This window comes from Hippocampus guttulatus, chromosome 20, assembly GCF_054856545.1.
Source record: "Hippocampus guttulatus isolate MCC_2025c chromosome 20, RoL_Hgut_1.0, whole genome shotgun sequence".
NCBI lineage: Eukaryota > Metazoa > Chordata > Actinopteri > Syngnathiformes > Syngnathidae > Hippocampus > Hippocampus guttulatus.
In genome coordinates this window covers 11,260,808-11,280,314 of record NC_141280.1, presented here as the reverse complement: position 1 = coordinate 11,280,314, position 19,507 = coordinate 11,260,808, and the positions used below count along the sequence as shown (strand labels likewise).

The window sequence follows — 19,507 nt, the reverse complement described above, 5'->3', positions numbered from 1 at the left end:
TGTACTGGCCAAGAATCAACCAAGATATTAGCCAGACAACAGCAGCATGTGAATTGTGTCGCAACTACAGGCCGAAACAACAAGCTGAGCCGCTGATGAACCATCCAGTACCCCACAGACCTTACTACAAGGTAGGAATTGATCTGTTTGACCTTGATGGAAAGAGCTACATAGTAGTCACCGATTACTTTTCCAACTACCTGGAAGTTGGTGCTCTGCAGTCAACATCAAGCAAGGCAATCATCGGCTATCTGAAGGCAGTCTTCGCCAGACATGGTGTCCCATGTGAACTGTTTTCAGACAATGGACCTCAGTTTACCAGCCACGAGTTTGCTGCTTTTGCCAAAGAATGGGGTTTCCATCACTCCACATCAAGCCCTATGTATCCAAGGGCCAACGGCTTGGCGGAGTCCTCTGTAAAAAAAAATTAAAACTGTGATGAAAAAATCACAAGACAGAGATGACTTTCAAAAGAATCTGCTGGTGTACCGGAGTGCACCTCTACAAAATGGACTGTCACCAGCTCAAATGCTGATGGGTCGGCGCATTCGTTCCAACCTACCAGTGTTGGAAGACCTGCTGACACCCAAGAGAGCACACAGAGTCCAAAAGTCGAAGGAGGAGCAAAAGGCAAAACAGTGTTTTTGTGTGTGTGTGTGTGTGTGCTTACATCTGAGATCAAATTTGCTAGAGTGAAAAAAAACCCTGTTGTGTTTTCTTGCTGCAAACATGATTTCGTTGTAGAGGAGTTTCACTGTATATTACGAGAGAAAACAAGTCGTTATCTAGCCTTTAGAAAAGAAGTAGCGACTTTTTTTAGAAAACCCACCCCCCACCTACGGCCCAAAGACGACTGGGATAGGCTCCAGCATGCCTGTGAGATTCATGTAGATAGTACTATGCATTTGGAGCGTACATGTGTGGTTTAGCTACTTTCATCATTTTATTGTAGTTTAGCCTGCCACATTTATCAAGCAGCTTGTTCAACATCGGCCTCCTAATTGATGTCTGAGCTGCACTGCCAACATAAGTTAAGAGAAACGAGAAAGCAACATCTACATCAGGGGTGGCCAACCAGTCAGAGACAAAGAGCCAATTTTATTACTGTGTTACTACAAAGAGCCACATCATACCCTTCCTCGCGCATGCGCGTGTACACACACACACACACACGCACACTTTTTTGGCCAAAGATCGACTTTTGAAGCGACCAACTTCTCACGAACGACCCGATCGCGCACGTGCATGCATATACACACACACACACACACACACACGCGCTTGCACGCACGCACTCACGCACTCACGTGGGTGCCCACCAGTGCACTCGCGCACATATGCATGCACACCACGATGAGCAACAGTCGGAACGGGCCGAAAATGAATGCAAGCTAAAGATACAAACAAACAAATCTTTTTTTTCCTCACACATTTCCTCCTCCCACCCCTTGCGGTCGACTTGGGACCAGTTCGCTGGCTCCCAGTCGATTCTGATCGACGTATTGGGCACCCCTGCCTTAAAATCAGAGGTAATTCGCTGAATACGATAAGATAAGAAAAACCTTTATTAGTCTCGCAATGGAGAAATTCCCAATTCACAGCAGCAAAGTTATGAAAGGAAGAAGTAGAACAACAAAATATAGGAGCTGCTTAGCAAGCTTACCGCCGTTGTTTACGCTTGAGCAGTGATGCCGTCATCTGATTGGTTGCCCTCATGTCAATCAAGTAACGGGATTGATGATAGGCTGACGTAGTACGTTTTGTGTAGTTAGCGCCTTGTTTGAATGGCTTCGCCACTGCCGAGGCGTTTTCAACGCTTGTGTGAAAGCCCGGGAGCCACATTGAACCAGCCAAAGAGCCACATGCGGCTCGCGAGCCGCGGGTTGGCCACCCCTGATCTACATGGAGTACATGTATTGGATTAAATAAATTCGAGAAAAAAATAGTTATGATGCCCACGACAGAGCAGAGAAAAGTTAAAAAAATAATAACGAGACAACAGCATCCTCGAGCACGGAAGAGTTGCAGCTCTGCGACAGTGCGATCCATGTATTCCTGTGAGGCCACGCCCCAAAGTCACTGACAACATGCAGGTGTTTTTGGTGCAGGCACACCAGTGGATGTGTCAGCGTGGGCTCCAGGGTGCAATCAAAAACCCTCGAGTTGTTGGGCGCAGTAGAAGACTCCCGAGTCGCTGGGATTCACGCCTTCAATATGCAGAAAAGCTTGCCGAGCGCTGGCATCCATGCTGGAGTGAAATCTTTCACTGTACTTTTTCACCTTCTTGCCCTGACCGAACTGATCTTTGCTGAGGATGAAGTCAGGCAATGAGTTCACCTCTTGTTTGTCCTACAAGATGTCCGCCAAACTGTCGGAGCTGCAGTCCAGCGTCACTGCTGCACCCTCCATGGTGCGGATGTCCCATTCTGGCTGGTGCACCGTCTGGCTGTTGGTTCCTGTAACGAAAAGGCAACAAAAGCGATCAGACATCAGTGGAAAGCGGCAGTGACTTCACATGTTGACATCACCAAGGCTCCAAGCAGCCGCCAGCACACATTCAAGCACCCTGAATGAGAACATTTGGAAGAATATCAATAAGATGCTTTTCGACTTCTTGTGGAGGAACAAGACTCACTATGTGAAAACGTCTGTTGTAATGAATACCTACGAAACTGGTGGATTGAACTTCCTGGATTTCTCTACCCTCAATAATACGTTTAACATCAATTGTGTCACATATGCGAGGTGGTGGTGGACCCCAAAAAGCAGGCAGGAGGGAGGAGCAGGGTGTATTTGAAGAATTGTATTAAAACAAAGAAAACTAAATCCCAAACACACAAAGTCCAAAGTATCAAACAAAAAAACCATGACTAAAGCTAAAACATAATGAACTAAACATGACAGAAACTAAGCGCAAACAGTAGCAAAAGCAACACACATGACAGTAGCAAGAAGCAACAATGACCCGACACCGAGTGTTCGGGCAGGAGTCCTTTTATACAACTAATTACCAAATGACCAACAGGTGTGCAGCTGCCGGGGGAGCCCTACAGTGCCACCTGTTGGTCCCTAAACCGAATCATGACAAATTGGATCAAACAATTTTTAGGTAATCCCTCATCTATTTGGAACTTTATACCTAACTATATATTTTCCCAACTTGGTGGTCTTAACTTTGTACTTTTATGTGACTACAAAATAGAAAAAAAATCATCCATCCATCCATCCATCCATCTTCTACCGCTTACCTGGTCGCGGGAGCAGCAGCTTTAGCAGGGAAGCCCAGACTGGGTCTTCCTCGGGGTCTCCTGCCCAGAACACCTCACCAGGGAGGCATTCAGGAGGCATCCGAATCAGATACCCAAGCCACCTCATCTGGCTCCTATCGATGTGGAGGAGAAGCGGCTCGACTCTGAGCCCCTCCCAAATGACCGAGCTTCTCACCTTATCTCTAAGGGAGAGTCCGGACACCCTGCGGAGAAAACTAATTTTCGCCGCTTGTATCCGGGATCTCGTTCTTTCGGTCACGACCCATAGCTCGTGACCATAGATGAGGGTTGGAACGTAGATCGACTGGTAAATTGAGAGCTTCGCCCTTTGGCTCAGCTCACGACAGACGATACAACGTCCGCATCACAGCAGACGCTGCATCGATCCGCCTGTCGATCTCTCGCTCGCTTCTGCCCTCATTCGTGAACAAGACCCCAAGATACTTAAACTCCTCCACTTGGGGCAAGATCTCCTCCCCGACCCGGAGGGGGCCCTCCACCCTTTTCCGACTGAGCACAGAAGTCCAATAACAAAACTCCACTTGAGTTCTGATCGGGCGGGGGGGTGGGGGGCGTTCCTCCCAATCACGCCCTTCCAGGTGTCACTGTCATTGCCCACGTGAGCATTGAAGTCCTCCAGCAGAACAAGGGAGTCCCCAGCAGGAGTACTCTCCAGCACACCCTCCAAGGACTCCAAAAAGGGCGGGTACGCTTAGCTGCTGTTTGGTGCATATGCACAAACAACAGTCAGGACCCGTCCCCCCACCCAAAGGCGGAGGGAGGCAACCCTCTCGTCTACCGGTTTGAACCCCAATGTACAGGCACTGAGCCGGGGGGCAATGAGTATGCCCACACCTGCTCTCCGCCTCTCACCGTGAGCAACTCCAGAGTAGAAGAGAGCCCAACCCCTCTCGAGAGAAATGGTACCAGAACCCAGGCTGTGTGTGGAGGCAAGTCCGACTATATCCAGTCGGAACTTGTCTGCCTCACACACCAGCTTGGTCTCCTTCCCTGCAAGAGAGGTGACATTACACGTCCCTAGAGCTAGCTTTTGCAGCCGAGGATCGGACCGCCAGGGTCCCCGCCTTTGGCTGCTGCCCAGGTCACATTGCACCTGACCCCTTTGGCCCCTCCCATGCGTGGTGAGACCATGAGAAGGGGGACCCACGTTGCCTCTTCGGGCTGAGCCCGGCCGGGCCCCATGGGTGTAGGCCCGGCCACCAGGCACTCGCCAACGAGCCCCACCTCCAGGCCTGGCTCCAGAGGGGGGCCCAGGTGACCCGCGTCCGGGCAAGGGAAACTGAGTGCCATTTATTTTATTCATCATAAGGGGCTTGTGAGCCGTGCTTTGTCTGGTCCCTCACCGAGGACCTGTTTGCCATGGGTGACCCTGCCAGGGGCATAAAGCCCAAGACAACTTAGCTCCTAGGATCATTGGGACACACAAACCCCTCCACCACGGTAAGGTGACGGCTCACGGAGGGGTAGAAAAAATTTCCTTGGCTTTATCCAATTTCCACAAACAAATACTTTTGGCTTGGTCCTTGATATATAAATTTAATTTCCCCCCTCATAAATGCTTTATCTGGAATAATTGTTACATCTTAGACAAGAATAGATCATTATTTCTCCATAATTGGTTCAGTAATAAAATAATCCTGGTCAGTCAACAAATCAATAATCAAGGTTTCCTTTTAAATTACTCAGAATTTTTAAATAAATTTAATCTACCTGTCACCCCAAAGGAATTTGCTACAGTCGTGGATGCTATTCCATCTGGAATCTTGACCCTCTTGAAAGGGGTGGACAGAACAACCTCCACACCAACCCTGGACCCAAAAATGACTGCTATCGGCAAATCCTGTTTTACGTCAACATCAGTCAGAAATAACACTGTAACATACGTTCCCTGTTTCAAAGATATTCAACAACCCGACATATTATTACTTACTGGTCTGGTTTTGTTGATAATCTACACTGGGGAAAAATCTGGTCTCTCCCATACAAATACCTCCTGACAAATAAAGTAAGGGAAATATCTTTTGAAATGATACACAAATACTATCCCACCAAACATTATCTTCTTAGGTTCAAGAAAGACATCTCTGTTGATTGCTCATTTTGTGGAATGTACCCTGAAACGATGGTTCACTTGTTCTGGCAATGCCCGTACACCAACACATTTTGGAAAGCTGTATCCAGATTTATTGTTGAATGTATTGATTCTGACTTTATGCTGCACTGGAAAAATGTACTATTTGGGTTCTACAAAAATAAGGAAAAAGACACTAAACAAACCTTCATTATAAATTTAATGATCATTCTCGCTAAGTTCCATATCCACAAATCCAGATGGAGTAATGCAAAACCTCTTTTCTTAATTTTTGAAACAGAAACAAAGCAGTACCTGGGTTCTATTATAGATTCCAAAAACAAGAAAGCTGTTAAGACTCTGGCTATATGCTCATTATTTGAATTTTTTGTTTAAAAGTCCCCTGGCTTCTTTCTGTTTAAATGTTTGGAATATGTGCATGTATTAAAAACCTGTTCGTTTTGTTTTGTGTTTACTGAGAATTGTATCCTGACTTGTTCAATAAAGATTGTAAAAAAAACCCACACACACATTCAAGCGCCCGACTCTGCACTCGCCGTCTGCAAGGACGCTGACTTGTCGCTGAGGGGGCGGGGCTGTTCTGAAGCGGTGACATCACACACAACAGAAGTCGTGTACAATAAGACCCACACTGGGGAAATTTACATTATTGCTGTGAAGAGTGGAGTGATCCCCTGAGTCGCATCAGCGCATTGTGTTTCGTCATTATCTTGATTTGGATCGTACCAATTGACATAAAATAAATGCGTATTTAATCAGCACATCATTGTTTCACGCAATTTTATTGAAATTTGTGTGGAAAAAAATAAACTGAATTTAAAAGTAGTATTTGCGTCCAAACCCTTGAATTAGAGATCATAAAAAGAAAACTCAAGCTGAAATCACTGCTTTCGAATAAAATAAAATCACAGCAAATTTAAGGTTAACCCAACAAACCAAACTGTTAATTTCACCCAAATAAATTAGCAGTACAAAGGTAAAAATTGCCGATTTATGAGGCCTTTTATTTTGAAATGAAACATCAGATCATAATGAAAGTACTGTGGTTAGATACTTGGGGTGGCACAGTCTGCCCTAGACTTGGTGTGGTTGCGGGAAAACATTTATTTATTTTTTAATGAGGTGATATTTTAGTGATTGATGGAGAGTTAACATTGACTTTATTTTCTGTCTCAACTTCAGAAACCTTTTCGGTGCTATTCTGAGAGAGTTTTCATTCTCTCTGGGTGAACTCATCGTACCCTGACCGCCAAGAAATTATTTTAAAACATGCTAAATCCAAACCGCTGACAGTTTGTAATGCTTTTATTTTGAAGGTGGTCACGGCTTTCGCTGTCGGCAGATTTCCGTGATGCAGAGCGTGAACAATCACTGGTTTGACCGCAGTGCGGGACTGGGGCGCGAGGAGGGATTGACGCTCTTTACCAAATTCTCCTGAATTTGTAGTCAACGTGCTCAAACCTCCACTCGGGGCGCCCACCATCATCTCGCTGGATCAAAATATCTTTCGTTGAAGCTTTGTGTCCGATGGAAGTCGTCTCGGTGTACGTTGATATTTCTCGGCCTAGTTTAGCTTCAGTTAGCTTCCTAGCCGCTAACAAAGAGTCCCTCGTGCTCAACACATCGCTCCGCAGAGATCATAAGCGTAAAGTGTTGCTGTAATTTTCGTGTGAACAATGTGCGCAAGAAGAAGAGCAGAGTTTGAGGAGGAACTTTGTGGAGAAAAAGAGGACTACAAGGGACAACGTCAACTGCTGGACGCCATTGGCAGGATGCAGCCAGAAATGGATCTTCACAGATTAGGTTGGGTCACAGTGTTCGTCTCACTTGTTTCGTATGCTTTAATAACAGCCTTCAGATGCTGTCTTTGTTGGACGCAGTGTGTGTTTGTGTGTATATATGTATATATTTATTATTTAAATACACACACACACAGGTACATATACACAGACACAAACACACACACAGGTATACAGTAAATATTCTCTAGTCCTGTCCAATTTGTCCTGATAACAGAAATTCCTAATTTGGGAAGTGAGCATGGTACATGTCCTTTATGAACCTGCAAGTATGTTGACAAAATGCACGTGTAACAACACAATCAATAAAATACAAAAATATACTGTCCAAAAACTGTTTAAGATAAGATAAGAAAACCTTTATTAGTCTCGCAATGGAGAAATTCCCAATTCACAGCAGCAAAGTTATGAAAGGAAGAAGTAGAACAACGAAATATAGGAGCTGCTGGAAAGGCAGCCACTCTCGCAGCGCCATTTTGAAGTCAAAATAACAAAAATAACACAACACATAGGACACAGACAGTCGTGCAATCTTCACCACTTTTCTGCATACATTTTGTTGTTTGAAGCAGTTATAGATGAAAGAGGAGAGGATCAAAGTGTCCTTTCACCAGTGGATCAGAGACTATATAACAAAAACTGCAATATAGGTGTATCCCCCCCAAAAAACACAGCAGTAAAATACATACAGTATTTTAATGTTTATTTTTTCCTGTCTTGGGAAAAAATGTGTATTTTGGATTGTTTTGTTGGATGCATTCTTTGGTTTATGACAATGCATCCAATGCGTCATCATCGGGCGCCGACAGGTATGGCAGCCTCGGTCACACGCTCCCTAGTATTATCCCTGTTTTTGTCATTTTCGTTAGTTTTTGGCGACCCTGTTTGCGACCCTGTCTGGCGACTTTTCCCTTACACGAGGGAAAAGTTGCTGCGCATTGGGAAGTCTACGCTCGGTCTTTTTTCACCAGCACACGAAAATCCACAAGGTTTTTCGGAGCTAATCGCGAGCGGAGCGGCTGCGCTGTACGGAGCATGGAAACGCCACCGGAGGAGGGGGAAGAGAGCCGGCGTGCTCGTCAAGCTCCGGCAGCGCGGATTTCGAACCCCGCTCCCATCGATCCATCTTGCTAATCTACGATCTCTGCCAAACAAAATGGATGAACTTCTTCTCCTCACAAAGACCAACAAAACCTTTGCACGTTCTGCTGCGCTCTGCTTCACTGAACCCTGGCTCAGTGACCGCCACCTGGATTCCGCGCTAGATCTACCCGGCTTCCGCCTTCTCCGAACCGACCGCGACACGGAGCTATCAGGGAAATCGAAAGGTGGCGGGATTTGCTTCTATATCAACGAAGAATGGTGCACTGATGTCACGAAGCTCGACGCACACTGCAGCCCGGACCTGGAGTCGCTGTCTTTAAACTGCAAGCCATTCTACTCGCCACGTGAGTTCACCTCCTTTTTACTAGTCGGTGTTTACATTGCGCCACAAGCTAACGCTAACATGGCGATACAAACGCTAGCCGAACAAGTAAACAAACTCGAACTAAAATACCCAGTCACCCCTAATAATTTTGGGCGATTTTAATAGAGCACATCTTAACCGTGAACTTCCCAGATATAAGCAGCACATCGACTGTTTCACCAGAGAAGGCAACATTCTAGACCACTGCTATACAACAATCAAAAATTCATACCGATTGGTCGCCCGTGCAGCATTGGGTCTTTCTGACCACAATTTAATCCACTTAATACCTACATACAGACAGAAACTCAAATGTGTTAAACCGGTTGTTAAGACTGTGAAAAAATAGACAGATGGAGCAAAGCTAGCGCTACAAGAATGCTTAGACTGCACTGATTGGGGCGTCTTTGAAACTTCAACGGGCACACTGGATGAATACACAGACACTGTAACATCATACATCAGTTTCTGTGAGGACATGTGTGTACCAACGAAGTCCTTCCGCTCCTTCAACAACAACAAGCCATGGTTTACTCCCAAACTCAGGCAACTCAGGAAAGAGAAAGAGGCCGCATTTAGAAGTGGAGATCGGGCACTGTACAAACACGCCCGAAACCAATTGACAAAGGAAATTAACATCGCTAAGAGAAGCTATGCAGAGGGGCTGAAAAACCAGTTCTCTGCTAACGACTCTGCATCTGTATGGAATGGCCTGAAAGCAATCACTAACTATAGAATGCCACCCCCCTAACAGTGAACAATAAGGGTCTTGCTAATGAACTAAACATGTTTTTCTGCCGATTTGAAAAGGTTACCCCCATTTCCCCACACACACCCACCTCTACCAGAAACCACTCTACCTACCCCCCCCCCCCCCCCACCCTGTTTTTCTCCACTACAAGCAGCAGAAGATCAAGAAAGCTGCGAGGCCAGACAAAGTGTCCCCCTCCTGCCTGAAAGTCTGCGCTGACCAGCTGGCTCCGATCTTCAACAGATCCCTGGAGCTGTGTGGGGTCCCATCCTGCTTCAAACAGTCTACCATCATCCCAGTTCCCAAGAAATCGGCAACATCGGAACTGAACGACTAGGCCTGTCGCCCTGACGTCTGTGGTCATGAAGTCCTTTGAACGCCTTGTGCTGAACCACCTAAAGAACGTCACCGGACCCCTGCTGGACCCTCTCCAGTTTGCCTACCGGGCAAACAGGTCTGTGGAAGACGCAGTCAACATAGGGCTGCACTACATCCTCGAGCACCTCGACAGCACAGGGACCTACGCAAGGATTCTGTTTGTGGATTTCAGCTCTGCGTTCAACACCATCATCCCGGAACTCCTCACCCCCAAACTTCTCCACCTCGGTGTGTCCCCTACGATCTGCCAGTGGATCCTCAGCTTCCTGACGGGACGGACACAACAGGTGAGGCTGGGAGCAACAACATCATCACTACGCACCACCAGCACTGGAGCCCCACAGGGATGTGTCCTCTCTCCACTGCTCTTCTCTCTCTACACAAACGATTGCACCTCAACAGATCCAGCTGTCAAACTCATAAAGTTCGCAGACGACACCACGGTCATCGGTCTCATCAAAGACGGCGACGAGTCTGCGTACTGCCAACAAGTGGAGCAGCTGGAGCTCTGCTGCAGCCGACACAACCTCGGGCTGAACACGCTCAAGACTGTAGAGATGATCGTGGACTTCAGGAAACATTCTTCTCCACAGTTGCCCCTCACACTATCCAACTGCCCTGTGTCAACCGTCGAGACCTTCAAGTTCCTGGGAATCACAGTCTACCAGGACATGAAGTGGGAAGTCAACACCATCTCCATCCTGAAAAGGGCCCGGCAGAGGATGTACTTCCTGAGGCTGCTGAGGAAGCATGGCCTGCCACAGGAGGTGCTACGACAGTTCTACACGGCAGTCATCGAATCAATCCTGTGTTCTTCCATCCCGGTTTGGTTTGGGGCCGCCACAAAAAAGGACAAAATCCAACTTCAACGGACAGTTAGGACGGCGGAAAAAATCATTGGCACCGCCCTACCCACTCTTGAGGACTTGCACACTGCAAGAATCAAGACAAGGGCACGGAAAATCCTCCTGGATCCCCCGCACCCTGCCTGAGGGGAGTAGCTGGAAAAGGTGGTGGACCTTTTCCAGCTACTCCCCTCAGGCAGACGCTACAGATCCATGCGCACCAAATCCAGTAGACACTTAAACAGCTTCTTCCCTCTAGCCATTAACTCCTTAAACAGTCACTGACGTAGTCACTCTTCTTGTACTACAAATACTGCTACTGGTTACTGTAAAATGGTTCAATGATTTGTTGTGTACGATGATACTAATGCAGCGTGTTATACCGGAGACAAATTCCTTGTGCGTTCTACATACTTGGCCAATAAAGATGATTCTGATTCTGGTTTGCCTGCGTGTCATACAGTTTTCTTGCTAGTTGCAAGTAACTGTCCCGTTGATCACCGATGTCTGGTAATTCTTGTGCATACTGAAGGATTTTTGTTGCCATTTGCATTGCTTCCTTGCTGGATGGTGGCTTGTCATTAGGAGTTGAATCGATCCCTTGTTTTTTAAAGTTTCGTAGATTTGCGTCTTTCCGACTCCAAGTGTCGACTGGATCTTTTTAACTTTGTGTCCAGCCTCGCTCAAACGGATGCATTTCACCCACTCCGCTCCAGTCGTTACAGTTCTTCTACGTTTCGATGCGATGATCTACACGACGTAATTGAATAAAGTTAAAATCTTTTGCAATTACAGTAAAACGCACGCCAATAAAAAGGCACTTACACGTCTTCGTTTCGAATCTGATGAATGAAAACGGCGAAGCGAACACGTTTCTTCGGTCATGTCGAGTGGGTGCTGCTTTTAAGCTCGTGCCGCGTTCTCCAGGACGGAAGTGAATAAAGTTAAAATCATTCACAACTACAGTAAAACGCACGGCAATAAAAACTCACTTACACGTCGTCGTTTAGAATCTGATGATCGAAAAACGCGAAGTGAAAACTTGTTTTAGCGTTGTCTTTTCCGTCGCATCGGGTGGGCGTTGCGTGTATTTAAGCTCCCGCGGCATTACACCTCCATCCGGGTTACGGGTAGTGGAATATCCGCTTACGCAAGTTCCGGTAACACGTAATATCGTAGTCAAAATGTTAATGCATAGGATTTTATTCCGAGTGAAGGATATTCCTTTCCATAGAATTCCGGGGATGGGAATATTTACCTTTATATCTATCAGTGGCGGATGCTGGTCTGTCAAGGGGGGGAAGCTCAATTTCGGCCTACATCATAAAATGTGGCCATTTATTTTTAATAAGGCGGCTTTTCCAGGGACTAAACTGTGGTGAAAGAAGTCAGTCTGCGAACACAAGCAATTACAATAAAACCCCCCAGAAATAAAAGATTAATTTGTCGTGAGGTTTTTAACTGTGTCGCGAAGATGATTGGAAGAAATCTCCAGTTCAACTCAGAACAGAATGAGAATTGAAAAATGCTCCCACGGATGATGACACCAAAAGATCGGTGATTGGCTCATTTCGCTGTCAATCAAAAGAGATTCCGCCTCAGACAGATCATCCAACCATGCAGAAAAGCTGAGCGTCCATTTTAGGGGAAGCTAAGCTTCCCTTGCAGTCTGAGAGCAATCGCCTCGGAGATATATACATAAATATATATATATATATATTTATATATATTTATTTATTTATACGTATATATATGTGTGTGTGTATCAGAGATGTGTTCCTCGAGCCGGTCCTTGGCCTCGAGGACCGAGGGGCGGTCCTCGGCCTTGGCCTCGGGAGTCAAGTCCTTGGTCCTTGGCCTTGGCCTCGGGAGTCAAGTCCTTGGCCTTGGCCTTGGCCTCGGATTGCCGGTCCTCGGACACAATGGGGGATTAGAGCCTCGAATCCCTTTTATGAGGACCGTAAAAATCACGAAGGAATCGAATAAATTCCATCCAAGGAAACCCATATTGATGGATTAATTCTGGCGCTTTAAGAGGGACGGAGCTGCCGCTGACAGGTAACAGTTAGTGCAACGTATAAAGAGCGGCATCACAGTTAGTTTCAATCACGGTTTGTTGCGTTCGCGATCTGCAGTTTAAATAGCATGTAAAGCCTTTCTGTTACAGTGGTGTCTTTTATTTAGTTATTTTTGCACAGTCGTCACGTTTGTGCGGTCGCACTAGAATGTTTGTTTGAACCAAGTAATTTGCGTTCCAGCTGGAGTCAATAATGTCGGCACTTCACTTCCGGGTTTGGCCGTTGGGATTTGTAGTCCTTTTGCTTGATTCCAGTTATGTTTGCTGAATGCTTTCTCATGTTTGGAATAATGAATATTGATAATACATCGTTTAAAATCATGGTTGATTTAATTATTTATTATTATTATTGTGAAGTTGAAGGTATTAATTAATGTAGTATTAGTGGTAGTGGTAATAATAGTCGTACTCAGAATGGTTAGAGATTCAGCCATCTCGTTGCCTCTGCGTCCCGCGTCCTCGATAATAATTTTCTCACGGGACGCACAGTTCCAAACAATGTGCGTTTTTGGGACGCAAGGAAATTTCTCAGTCAAAACAAACAAACAAACAAAAAAACTACGCCAAGCCTGAGGATTTCACAGTAACAATCGTTACCGGTAGCGTGTCGTTTCCGTGGCGTCATTTTCACGGTACCGAAAAATAGTTGAACTATAAAGGTCACCGCACACGAGTTGACTGTGTGATCAACGCGATTTCACTGCACCTGTATGTGTGTTTGTGATGTGGTGTGGTGTGTGAGTGTGTTTCTTCTAATTTACTTTCGTTTTCTTTTGTTTTCAGTGGGGGGGGGGACACAACAGATGACGTTATGTGCGCAGGCGGGTTGTTATTTTAGTCCGCAAACTGAGGAATCGCGCGGATGAAAGTTTGAGATGGCGGCGAAAAAAACTCACCAAGGTCTACTGATTACGATATTTAAGAAATGGGAATGCTTGTCTGATTTTTCGTATGAATCGTCCAAAGGGCGTATCACTAAACTCACCTGTGACATATGCACAGAACGCGAGAGCGAAATACGACGCGAGGCACGATTACGAGGCAAATTGGTCATTCGATTTGTAGGCTAATCGCTGTGAAAAATATTATGAAACAGTATTGGTTATTCTATAATTTACTGGTTGTAGCATGGTAACTATGAATAAAACATTCGTCACAAGGTGTAGTAATGCTAATGTTAACTGTTGGTAGAATTAATGATGACGTGTGTTAAATTCTTTCGTCAAATTGATCATAGATTACACATGCATCGTCTTGGGAAGAGGATAAGATAAGATAAGATAAGATAAGATATCCTTTATTAGTCCCACACTGGGGAAATTTACAGCCTCCAGCAGCAAGAATGTAGGCAGAAAGAAGAAGAAAAAACAAACAAACACCGTCCAATTAAGTGCAATATAAATACAAAATGGATAAATCGCAGTGCTATTTACAGTTGTTTTCCACATCATTCAATTATTAAATATTATTGTTGCTATTTTTTATTCAGCAGCCTGACAGCAGTTGGTAGGAACGAGCGTCTGTATCTCTCCTTCTTGCAGCGCGGGTGTAACAGTCTCTGGCTGAAGGAGCTACCTAGTGCTGTCAGGGCGGTCTGGAGAGGGTGGGAGGGACTGTCCATCATAGCTTTTAGCTTAGTTAGCATCCTTCTGTTGCCCACCTCCTCCAGAGTGTCAAGGGAGCAACCCAGGACAGAACTGGCCTTCCTGACCAGTCGCTCCAGTCTCTTTCTGTCCCGGGCTGAGATGCTGCCTGACCAGCAGACAATGCCATAATGGATGGCCGAGGCCACCACCGAGTTATAGAAAGTCTTAAGGAGCGACCCCTGAACCCCAAAAGACCTCAGTTTCCTGAGTAGGAAGAGTCGGCTCTGTCCTTTCCTAATCAGGTTGTCCGTGTTTGTAGACCAGTCCAGTTTGTTGTTCAGAAGAACACCTAGGTACCTGTAGGAGGTCACCCTCTCTATGTCCATACCCTGGATGTTCATCGGTGCCGGTGAGGACTGTTTCCTGCAGAAATCCACAACCAACTCCTTAGTTTTCCTAGGGTTGATCTGGAGGAGATTCTGCTGGCACCAGTCCACAAAGTCCTTCGTCATTCCCCTGTACTCCCGATCGTCCCCCTCTGTAATGAGGCTCTGTAATGTAGAGGATGAACAGGAATGGAGCCAGAACAGTCCCCTGCGGCGCTCCAGTGCTGCAGAGAAGCCTGTCCGACTCACAGCTCTGCAACCTCACGTACTGCGGCCGATTTGTGAGGTAGTCAGTGATCCATGCTGTGAGATGGTGGTCCACTCCGGCGTCCTGCAGTTTGCCTCCCAGCAAGTTGGGCTGGATGGTGTTGAAGGCACTGGAGAAATCAAAGAACGTGATTCTCACAGTGCTCCCAGCCTTCTCCAAGTGTGACAGCACTGAGTGGAGGAGGTAGATAATGGCGTCTTCCACGCCGATGCCAGGCTGATAGGCAAACTGCAGCGGGTCCAGTGCCGGGCTAACCAGCAGTCGAAGGTGGGCGAGGACGAGTCTCTCCAGCGTCTTCATCAGGTGAGACGTCAGCGCCACCGGTCTGTAGCTGTTCAGCTCCTTAGGGTGGGGGGTCTTGGGCACTGGGACCAGGCACGAAGTTTTCCACAGCTGTGGAGTTCTGCCCAGCTTCAGGCTCAGGTTGAACATGTGCTGGACAATGTCACACAGCTGGTCAGAGCAGGTCCTGAGGAGCCGGGAACTGATCTTGTCTGGACCTGCTGCCTTCCTCACATTCATCTTCCTCAGTTGGTTCCTCACCTGCTCTGTTGTGACGGACAGGCAGAAACCAGGTGACAGACTGGGTTGATGAGAGCTGGTCGAAAGAGGAGGGGAAGGAGAAGAAGTCCTCAGTGAGAGTGGTTGCAGTTGGGGGAAGGGACAGACGACTGGTCGAAACGGTTGAAAAAACGGTTCAGTCCATCTGCCCAGTTCTTGTCCTTCTCAGTCAATGTCTTTGGGCTGTCATGGCCTGAGATGGGTTTTAGGCCCCTCCAGACACCAGCGACATTGTTGGCCTGCAACTGGTCCTCCAATTTCATCCTGTATATCTTCTTCCCCTCCCTGATCTTTCTTCTCAGCCGAATCTGCACGGCCTTCAGCTCCTCTCTGTCTCTCGACATAAAAGCTCTCTTCTTCTCCTTCAGGAGGGCCTTTATGTCGGGATTAATCCATGGTTTGCTGTTGGAAAAACACCGCACAGTTCTGGTGGGTACGGTGTTCTCCTCACAGAAGTTTATGTAGTCTGTGATGGTGTCAGTGAGTGCATCAATGTCCTCCCCGTGAGCCTCGCTGAAGAGTTCCCACCTGGTCGTGTCGAAGCAGTCCCGCAGAGCATCTTCAGCTTCCGTGGACCATTTCCTGACCATTCTGGTCACAGTTGGCTGCCTGTGCACCAGTGGTTTGTACACAGGCTCGAGAAATACCAAGTTGTGGTCTGCTCTTCCAAGAGGGGGGAGGGGGAGGGGTTTATATGCCTCCTTGGTATTGGCATAAAACAAGTCCAAAATTTTATTGTCTCTAGTGGCACAGGTTACATATTGCGTGAAGGTTGAAAGGGAGGACGACAGAGACTAGTTTACCTTAGATGTGTGCACTTTATAATGTTATATTGCTCTGTTTTGATTCCATATAAAGAGATGTCAAGCCACATCAATACTTACCTGTATTAATGATTACCAGTAAATTAATCTTTGCAGTGTGAGATTGGAAAAAATACTCTGATGATGCCACATGAGTACACCAGTTTTTGATCCATTTATTTTTTGGAATAAACCTGGAGTACACAGCTGCTGATGTAATGTTCATTGTTAATGCATAGTTTTCAAACATTGACCCTTGAAACATTATACTTTTGAGTTTCGGAATTCTTGATTATCAATATCAGTCAAAATAGAAAAATGGGTTCCCATGATGAACGTTTACGGAACCCAACATTTGTTATCGTGGTTTCCCATTGGGTAATCCGACGGAACCGAAAAACGGTTACCATGAATTTCCGAAATCCTCAGGCCTGCTCCTGAATTATTTAAATTTTTGCAGCATTTGTTTATCATTGTATGTATATGTTGTTGTTTGTGTTATTATATGCAATTGAATAAGTAGACCCTTTCAGAATTCGAAATTTGGGACTCTCTCAATCCATAATGGCACTCGTACTTTTCTGATCAGCGAGTCCCTGGGACTCGCTGTCGGTAAACTGTAAAATTATCACTGAGAGATTACCGCTTTTTCTGCAGCCAGTGATTGACTTCTATGCAAAGTCATTTCTCAACTTGTGTTCCGTGCCACGTCATGCCTGTTGAGTGTTGATTTGCTTCATATTAAGAAACTACTGCACTAAAACATTAATTCATAAATGTATACCTTATGATTTTTTTTCTCAGTATAAATAACACGTACCCTGACTGTTCTACTCTTTGAATAAAAGAGTGGCCTCGGCCTCGGCTTTCCAGTCCTTGGACACAACACTGGTGTGTATATATATATATATATATTATATATATATTAGAGCGTTTTTATTGGCATTAATTTAAATGAATTTTAACGGGATTAAATGTTTTCTCGCGAGATTAACGTGGCACACGTCACAGCGGATGTTACGTTGCTCAATAAATAAACCAGAAACAAAACAACAAGCGCGCTGCATAGGTCCACACACATTTTTTTTGCCAGCCACAGCAGCGCGAGACACCGAAAACGGATACTTAGAGTTTATGAATGGAAAGTTTACTTTTAAAAAGTTGCCAGATTGCTCCACTGACAAGACCAAAGTTACCTGTATCCTACAGGTAAACGATGTATGCCACTGACGCGATTGTTACTTGTTTGGAACTATTTTGTGTGGAAGGTTACAGTGTTCCGTGTCCATATAAATAGAGCGGGTGGAGCTTCTCTGTGTTCGTCTGACGGTGACGGTGAAGTTCAGCGGTGCAGTGGTAGCGACCTAGCGAAAATAAAACGTCTCCAGTGTTGTCATCGAACCAAGTGTAGTCATCCGAAATGATGTAGACACAAAACCGTAGAGAGACTTCCGCGCAAGAAGGACCAACAGAATCAACATTGCCTGACTGCTGTGCAAAGCAAACTTGTGAAAAACGAAGTATGCAACCTGGCTTAAATCCACTATAGGCTGAGTACTAGTTTACCTTAGATGTGCACTTTATAATGTTATATTGCTCTGTTTTGATTCCATAAAAAGAGCTGTTAAAGCAGCTGTTGTGTGACAAAATATTTTTTTCACTGTTATTGATGGACAGTAATATTGTGTGAGTAACTGCTCCAAGTGAAAAATGTTCATCTAAAATTGAAAATCGAAATTGTTATTTCAGTAAATATTTGCATTTTGCACATAGAAAACTAATTCATGATTCCATGTTGATGAGAGCATTAAAATGGGGAAAAATAGGACAAAAAATATCAAAGGAAATTCAGAAATGATAAAAAATATGTGAGGAATCACGATTAATTTTTAGTGAATTAGTTAATTATGACAGTTGCATTTTTAATTAGATTAAATATTTTAATTGTTTGACAGCTGTAATATATATGTATATATATATATAATGTGTATATATATGTGTGTGTATATATATATGTATTTGTGTGTGTATATATATATATATGTATGTGTGTGTACATATATATATGTGTGTGTGTGTGTATATACAGTATATATAATGTACATGTGTATATATATATACAGTGTGTGTGTGTGTATATATATATATGTGTGTGTGTGTATCTATATATATATATATATATACTGTCAGTTTAGCGCGTTTCTATTGGCATTACTGTATTTTCACGACCATTCGACGCACGGTATGGTTGGGCGCAGTCTCATTAATGGGTGCTATTTCTGTATTTTACACATAGAAAAAACGCACTGTATTATTGGGCGCAATTTTAAAGTGGTAAAACATACGCCAGCTTAAACATACGGCATGCATGCGCGCACGCTAAAAACACGTTAGCTTGAAGCATACGGTAGCATGCCAAGACATACAGATACAAGCTAAAAACACGTTTTTAAAAAGGCAACGAAGCAAAACGGAGTTCCGTTGTATTTTATTTAGCCATCGTACAATGTACTCACGTTTTTCGATCAATCATCACCCAGAAATCCATCAAAGTGCTCATCCTCTGTATCAGAATTGAACAATTGTGCAAGTACCGGTAATCCATCAAAAACGCCGTTTTCCCTCTCGTTGTCAGTCACTCTCATTGCCATGTGGCTCCACAGAAATGATGCCGGCTTTGCCAAAAACTCGAACAACAGTGCAAGCAGACACGTTCGTCCAAGCAGCCACAATCCATTCGCAAATTGTGGCGTAACTCACCCGGCGCTGCCTCTCACTCTTTGTAAAGTTGTGTTTGCCATCGATCATTCATTGTTCCCATGCCGCTCGCAACTTTACTTTGAACGCCCGGTTGATGCCGATGTCCAGCGGTTGGAGTTCTTTAGTTAAGCCTCCGGGAATAACGGCAAGCTCAGAGTTCATTTGCTTGACTTGGTTTTTCACCGCTGCTGTGAGATGGGCACGCATGCCATGCATAACCGATGGCTTGAAGTTTGAACTGAGCTTCGTAGGCGTGTCTCTTTGTAGAATTTATTTTCGGGGGTTCTTAGAAACCAAAACCGAAGTTGTTTTGCAACAATGCACATAGCCACACTCTATACAGGTGTTGGTACCTGTTTGTAGCGTCCCTTTAGCGTCCACTTACACGCCCACCCTTCACTCATTGGCGGACTGCTTCCCCGCATGCCTGTCACTCACGTCTG

The 19,507-nt window shown here is 45.3% G+C and overlaps 1 protein-coding gene across 2 annotated transcripts in view; it reads left to right on the top strand.

Annotated features, from left to right (window-relative positions):
* The first annotated feature begins 6,755 nt into the window (after window positions 1–6,755).
* The window catches only part of LOC147188048 (uncharacterized), a 31,900-nt gene continuing 19,148 nt past the window's right edge, over window positions 6,756–19,507 (top strand). For both annotated transcript variants that reach the window (XR_015097672.1, XM_086100516.1), the window contains exon 1: window positions 6,756–7,185. Coding sequence is in view for 1 of the 2 variants with exons in the window: in XM_086100516.1 (XP_085956642.1) it covers window positions 7,059–7,185 (127 nt within the window). In the remaining variant the exon portion in view is untranslated. The remainder of the gene's footprint in view (window positions 7,186–19,507) is intronic.